This window comes from Amphibalanus amphitrite, unplaced genomic scaffold (genome assembly GCF_019059575.1).
Source record: "Amphibalanus amphitrite isolate SeventyFive unplaced genomic scaffold, NRLGWU_Aamphi_draft 000166F_arrow, whole genome shotgun sequence".
NCBI classification, from domain to species: Eukaryota; Metazoa; Arthropoda; class Thecostraca; order Balanomorpha; family Balanidae; genus Amphibalanus; species Amphibalanus amphitrite.
In genome coordinates this window covers 481054-488773 of record NW_024881661.1, presented here as the reverse complement: position 1 = coordinate 488773, position 7720 = coordinate 481054, and the positions used below count along the sequence as shown (strand labels likewise).

General features: G+C 47.3%; 1 protein-coding gene across 1 annotated transcript in view; it reads left to right on the top strand.

Moving 5' to 3' along the window:
* Positions 1 to 500: 500 nt before the first annotated feature.
* The window catches only part of LOC122383523 (putative thiamine transporter SLC35F3), a 28421-nt gene continuing 21201 nt past the window's right edge, over positions 501 to 7720 (top strand). Inside the window, exons 1-6 of the mRNA XM_043370031.1 lie at positions 501 to 812; positions 4936 to 5012; positions 5254 to 5394; positions 6330 to 6504; positions 6838 to 7016; positions 7521 to 7649. Coding sequence (XP_043225966.1) covers positions 548 to 812; positions 4936 to 5012; positions 5254 to 5394; positions 6330 to 6504; positions 6838 to 7016; positions 7521 to 7649 — 966 coding nt within the window. The 5' untranslated portion in view covers positions 501 to 547. The remainder of the gene's footprint in view (positions 813 to 4935; positions 5013 to 5253; positions 5395 to 6329; positions 6505 to 6837; positions 7017 to 7520; positions 7650 to 7720) is intronic.

The window sequence follows — 7720 nt, the reverse complement described above, 5'->3', positions numbered from 1 at the left end:
CGGTCGGGTTTATACCTAAGCTGAACCTGTATGTAACCAGCCGAGTTCGTTTCAGCAATCATGCTGGGCACCTCCAGAATCGGCTTGGGTGTCTCCTCGGGTGACTGGGAAACAAACTCGACCAATTTCTCGGACGAGTGCCGGCCTGCCGTATCCAGCTTTACGGCGACCACACGCACGTGCCTAGGGGCCGGAGAGCACCGTCACATCTGTGGGGAGGCACACCGCTCGCGGGTCTTTTTATTTACCGTGGCGATGTTGACGCGACCGTTCGCAAGACAAAATACATGTGTTCGGAGAGCTGAGCAAGTTGCGCCATTATCGTGTCCCGGGTTCTTTGCGTGTCCCCAGTAGAGGGAACTCCAAAAACTTCTAGGGACAATCCCTAGTAGTTTTCGATGATTTCAAAACTTCTAGGGACAATGTCCCTAGTGTCCCTAGTGGTGGTAACGCCCATGGCAATGACGAGTTGCCATTTGTCCTACCTCCAGTGCCGCAGCCGCCGCTGTGACCCGTGGTAACCCGGTCCGACCTCACCGGCGGCACCATGACCTCCTCTGCGGACGAGTCGGCGTCCGCGGAGCGTCACGAGCGTCGCTCCATCTCGTCGCTGTTCAGCTCGCGGCGCGTCTCCTCCGGTAAGCTGGCGCCGACGCTCATCGTCAACGACGAGCTACAGTTGGAGCAGACGGCTGCCGACGGTCGCAGCCTGCACTCGTTCGGCTGCCTGGCCAGCCGGAACGGCAGCGTGCTGGGCAGTCCGACACTGCACCCGCGCCACGACTCGCACCGTGGCCGCCTCACCAGTAGAGGTTAGTCCGGCACAACGCTTTCTAGAGTCCCTAACCAGAAATATAGCCTAGCACATTGTCTACATAGAGTTATCCTCTTAGATGGCTAGCGCAAAGCTTGGGCTAGACTCAGAGGTAAATATTAGTCTAGCTTAGGATGCAGACTCGCAAATAAAGGATTAGCGCAGTTTTGTTTAGAGTTTTGAATATCCGGCAGATGTTTAGCGCAGAGTTTAGGCTTACTAGCGGAAGTTATAGCCTAGCGCAGACCTCAAAATTAATGGCAAAGGTCAGTATCGTGGGTATCATATCGTGGGCCAGTAACATGAGATCAGTGTCGTAGGTCAGGAACGGGGTGCAGGTTGGGTAAGCTGACTCGCACCGTACACTGTAAACTCATTTCAACAAACGTTTGTTACTTTTACAAGGAAAATTATTTAGCGCAAATCCCCGCACCCTTTGCCATGTCATCGAACGACCCTATTGTTTGTCATGGTAGTTTTTCTTACAACCCACTCACATGTAGTTCGTTAGACTAGCTACCAAAGTTTGCTTTGTCATTGTTGTGTGAACGACTGTTTTCCTAGTTATAATCATGCGGCTACTAGGTAAAGACCTGCGCATGTTTGCATTTAACAGGGCTGAGCCATGTACTTGTTAAGTCAAATCAATGCAAATCTTAGTTAGCATAGTAATGTCTACGTGCAGCAAACCTGTACTTGTAAGCAATCTACTAGTCTCAGGTTTGTAACGTTTTACAAAGACCTTCCTTGTATTCGTCAGTTTTCTCCACAAATCGCAGGTCGCCGCTCTGCAGTCTCATTATTACAGCAAAACAGCATTACTGAAAGTAGGTCATGTATTTAAAATGGTACATACACATTACACACACAATGGTGATGACACTCATGACCCAAGGGGCAAGGGCAATAACGCATGCGAAAAGGCAATGAGCGTCATCACTTATCGAGTACACTATAGAATCACACGTTTACATGCATTAGGTTTGAGTTGATAGTCAACTTGGGTTCCCTGCCTCGCAATAACTGGTTTGGGGACTCGCAACATCGAGGAATGCCTTGATTCGGAAATATGTTATTTCTAAGTCTGCGGAACACGAATTTTAAGGGGCAAACCCATTCAAATCTAAGGGGCATTCAAATTCATTAGCCCCTTGGAATTCAGGTGCTTTTTCATTTTTAGAATTCTTGAGTTTCTGCAGTTTGCTGTCTTAAAGTGACCATCCCACCTTAACATTAGTTTTGAGTTGAGATAGCCAAATTGGTGGCCATGGCCTGAAAATACCGGTTTGGGCACTCACAACATCGAAAAATGCTTTAATTCGGAGATATGGAATTTCAAACTTGCAGTTTTCGGATTCTAAGGGGCTAATGCATTGGTATGCCCCTTAGAATTTGTGACGTCAGCGGAGATCTAACGATTTTTAAATGTGTTACTAAAACGTTTGGTAGCACGCGGTGGTATATGCTGCTTTGCGCGCAACAAATGCCGCACTTTCAAATAAAGTCGCTAGGAACAGCGGAGATCCCAAAAAGTAAACAAAAGTAAAAGTCTAATATCTTGAAAACCGGTGAATATTTTTCGATGAAATTTGGTAGATATTCGTTTTTGCTCTTTCTGAACCGAGCGACACCACTTTCATGCCAATTCATTAACTTTTTTGAAGGTGGGAGGGTCCCTTTAACCCGCGCACCGACGGGGGGGGGGCGGATATCCGCCCCCCCTGAGGTTTTTCGCGAATAGCGGGAAAACCGCGGCGCTACGGTACGACTATTCCCTCATCAATTTTACACATGGTGCGCAAGTTTGAACCTCCTACCTTTTAAGGTCAGGTCACCAGGTCACTTTGAATGACCCAACCTCAAGTCACTTTTTTGCAACTTTGTCACCGTGCCAGAGCTACAGTAGATGTCGGAGGCCTTTGAAAGTCGCAGGATGTTATAAAGGTCATTAGTAGCTACAATTTGTATATCTCGGAATTTTGATATCGGTGACCTAATTTCTGGTCAATTTCGCGACCTCCCCATTATAAGTCAATGGGGGAAAAATCAACTCCCTATTTTTACCACTAAAACGGGTCGGAATGGCCCCATATACCATACATGACTTCATATACGATCAACCTTCACTACCTTGAGGTCTGTTTTGCTGTTGGGCAGCTGTGAGGTCATGTGACGTCATCAAAGGTCACCAAAGGTTTTTGGCCAATAACTCCGTACAGGAACAAGATACAGCCGCGTGGATGGTCTCATTGTGTTCAGCTCGTCAAGACGCATCGAATGATATGCATGATGACCTCGAGGTCACGTGACCTGAGGTCAACCTTTTACCTTGACCTTTCGAGGTCAACATATATATCATTCGATGCGGATTGACGGGAGGATCACGATGATGCCCTTAGTTTGCTCCTATCTCGACTAATTCGAAAGTTATTCGAGAAAAACTCTCTCCATATCTAGCGCCGCCATTTTGAATTTTTCGACCCCTGTGACGTCATCTTTGACCTGACCTGAAAATGACCTTTGTAAAAATTGTAGATCTTGACCGTGCGTATCCGATGCCGTTTACCGCTTGTCGCTATCTTGCTTCGTTCTCGAGATCTCAGGGGGGGGGGGCGGTCATCCGCCCCCCCCCCGTCGGTGCGAAGTTGGCGCAGGTCGGTGCGCGGGTTAAGTGTAGCGACCCTTGCTTGCAAGCTGGAGCTTTCGCTCCTGATGAAAGCCTGAAAGAAAGCATCGCTATATTATAGCATATGCAGAACAATATGGCCTGGAGCAGAACACATTGTGCTTGCTTCCATACATCACGCACTTATTTAGCAAATTTCTCTGATTCAATCTGCATTACTATCAGTTGAAAGACATACATTTCATTAAAAAATGACAAAAACGACCGAACACTGTTATCACCTACCATTTTCACGGAAGTGCGCAGGAGGCCACATCACTGCACGGCGGTTGGTGCGCAACTGAAACTTTCAAAATGAAACGACCGGAAACGTTTTTGGCGCCACCTATATAACAAGTAACAGCTTTGTATATGTTACTACTAACACGTCTAACTAGCGTAACTAAGTCCGTGTTGCAAAGGTGTAGCTGATACCTTTGACAAGGACATAGATTACATAAGTATGTATCAGTATTGTTGCAATGGTGTAGCTGGTTCTTTCGACAAGGATATAAATTACAAATCATAAGCAAATATATGTTCCATATTACGAATAAGACCCTGGTAGTTTTCACAATAGCCTCCATAATCCTTGTCAATTTTATGAATGGTCGACTAGGTGCTGGGGCTGATACTAATATTTGCCCTGTTGATTCAACCAACTATGACAAGATATTCGTCGTTCGACATAACCTTTATTAGTATTTTTGACAAACGCTCGTCGTTGTACGACAACCCCTTGTCAAAATGAGTTTACAGTGTAGCCTGACAGTCAATGTTTACAGATTTCAGTGCCTACTAGTACTGTCCACGATAGGGGCAGAATCTGTCCCCCTTCCCAGCATTGTGCGTTCAGCTGAATATCCCAGCGGGGCGCGGTTGAACTGTTCACCAACGGCCAGCTGTGGCTAATACTCGTAACTTCTCCATCGTACTGTCAGCTTTAGAAGATTTGCTTTCTTCTAGAGAAATATATAAACTGTAAATGCTCATATGGAAAATATTCAATAAATCACAAAGCCACATTTATGTCTCAGCTTTAGTTACCGTCCCTAAATCATACTCATAAATACAGCGAGGGCACTGGAATGGCATAAAAGCTTGAAATACGAACGCGTAATCGGGGAATGCCGTTTGTCATGGGGAACGATCAAAGGGTCATATCGCTTGGTAATGTTTCGTAATTACATAGATAACCCTACTCATTACTGCTTGTTTATTGATCGCTCCTTGACTTCCAAAGCACGGCATGCATCATTAGTTGATGTGGATCTTTTATGGTCCATATGTAACAATGCGCTACAGACGTGCTTATACACCAGTTGTTTGTAAGACATAACAAGGGTCATTGCTTTAAACGTAGTAACTAGTAGGTCTGCTTTTAAGCGTGAACAAACGATTCGTAATTTGTGTTTGTTATTTCCCAATAATCACAAATCGTACATGCATATTGCAGGGAACAGTAAGGACCAGCCAAAGCTCAGCTGCTGGCAAAGGTTCAAGAAGGCAATATTTTCGAAAGCAACAAGAAAGGTAACGTATGGTGGAGGCACTTCGCGGTTGAGGCAGCTGTGCAATATCATGAACGCCAGCTTCATGCTGCTTTTCGCTCTAATGTTTTTCTTAATTGGTCCGCGGTAGTCCCAAGCTATAGCGACACATTTAACATAAATTCATAGCGTCTGTCCAGTAGGTCTACTCAATACTGTATAACGCTTATTTCATTGTCTGGTGCAATGCGGCTGAAATCCGTCACATTGCGTCGTCATTTCAGCTGCTATGCGGCATTGTCGTGGCGGCCTTGGTCACGATATCGTGGGTGGGCACCAACCACTTCATCAAGATGACCTACTACGGCGGCCAGGTGCCGCAGCTGCCCAACACCACCAACAGCATCCTCGAGGTCCTGCATCAGGTCAGTTAGCGGCAGGTGGACGCAGTGCTCATGTGTTGCTCTTCACACAATCAACAAGTTCAACAAGGGCGCCAGCATACACATTGCACAACCACGTTCCATTGCAAAACGTTCCAGCCATCGTGCATTATTCCCAAAGTCAGACCAAAAGCGTTTGCCGAAACGGCGTCAGCAGGAAGATGAGAGCCAAACCGACACCGTCGCTCATACGTTCGTGTGCATACGCACTTTTCAGCCATTTGATCTCCAGAGAACCTGCTTGGTGAGACAGGCCTCCAGACAACCTGATACCAATCTCCAGACGGGCACTGGGGTGCGCTTTTGCGTAGACGTGCGCCATTGATCATGCATGTATTCACGGACACGTAATGTCTCGATCTCACCACTGGCAGACGAAGGCATTGTATGCAGATGGTGACCGAGGAAGATTGAGCGTGGTCAGAAGAAATGCACTGCAGGCAGGGGAGCCGTTTTTTTTGCGATTAAGAGAGGAATCAAGTGCTCAGCTCGAGACTGTAAAATGGTCGTGTACGAGCATATACATGATGGTCCATATGCACTATGCAGCACGCACCTATGCGTTATAAACGTATTAACGCTGTTTACCTTTAACTTTTTTTTGCGCCAGAGCAAATGATATACATTTGTGTGACGTTTGTAACGATGTTGTCTTGCTCATAAACTTAAAAGAAATATCAAAGGACATTTGAAATGCCTCATGAATGAAACTGCACTAAAAAGGCAACAACATATGGTAAAGGAATTGTTCTTTCAATTTCTGATCTTTTTGTTGCAATCAGTTTCAAATGTAGCACCTACTTATCCACCCACTTATTACATTGCAGCCACCGCTCGATACCTGCACCCACCCACGACAGCGAATAGGTCGTACCACCCCACCCCACTGACAACTCTGCCGCTCTGCCCGGTTCCAGGGAGCGCCGTACGACGCGCCGTTCTTCACCACGTGGTTCTGCACCACTTGGACCACCCTGGTCTTCCCCATCTTCTCGCTGCTTCAGTGCATCAACTGCACGGCCAAGGAGGAGCCGGCAGCCAGCGAGGTGGTCGACGCCATCAGATACTTCCGCGACCGCGGGTACACGCTCGGTGAGAAATGGGGATGACTGCTGCCAAGCATCGGCAATCTATCCGTGTGTGAGAGATGCAAGAAAATTGTAAACCTGTAGCCCTGGCCAGCTGAAGAGGCAATAACTATTTCAAGGAAATCCCTTCAAAGAAACTAGAAAATGCCTTATCTCCGCTCTTCCACACTATTTTCCTTGGCTGACAGAGGGTGAAAAAGCTCATGGACTCTCACGACTGGCGAATCGATACGAATCTAAAGACTTTACAAAAGCTTGAATTGACATCGATATTCATTTTGCACTGTCCATTTTCAAGGTTGATTTCATTTCAGATGCGCTGTTCTCTCCGTTGCAGGTCAGTTCATGCTGCGCACGTTCCTGTTCTGTCTGCTGTGGGTCGTCACCAACTACCTGCACGCGCAGGCCCTGCGAGAGCTGACCTGCACGGACGCCATAGCACTCTTCTCGACCAGTCTGGGCTTCGTGTACCTGCTCTCGTGGGTGGTGCTACACGAACAGTTTGTCGGCGTCAGGGTTAGTGTAACAGACCTTGTTAGGTTTGGTCTCGGGACACATTGACCCGGATTCTGCGCAGCGCATGGAAACATGCTGACGGTGGCATGTGATTGTTTATTTTCCCGAACTGCCACGCTAACTGCCGCCGGCGGGGAACAAACACTGCCATTCTAAGCAGGGTAAACGAACATCGCAGACAAGGGACCTTGGCTCGAGCAAGTGTGAACCTCTGGCGACCCATACAGACGTTGACACGTTACTTATTCATGCCATGGGAAAGATCAATGGTCATATGAGCTGACGAGTTATAAATGGTGTCCATATGACATTTGCAGACGGAAAAGTCCGAGCTACTGGCAGGCCAATAAATCAGTTGAAGTGGGTTTCATTGAAACCAGACTGTTGCTTTGACATGAGGTTTTCAATTTGATACCATTATAATTTGCTTATGTGAGATATACATAAAGCAGCAGCTCTGATCCTCGGAATATGAGCCGTGGTGCATCTCCTGTCTTTTGTCAGATCGTGGCTGTGATCATGTGTAACACCGGGGTGGCACTGCTCGCCTATATGGACGGTATCGCCAAGACGCCCACCCTGGGTAGCGTCGTCATGGGAGCCACGGGCGCCGCCGGTTCAGCGGCGTACAAGGTGAGTCGCGACGTCCTTCAGGCGACAACACATCACTCATGAATTTAGCTCCGAAAATGGCCGCCTCACAT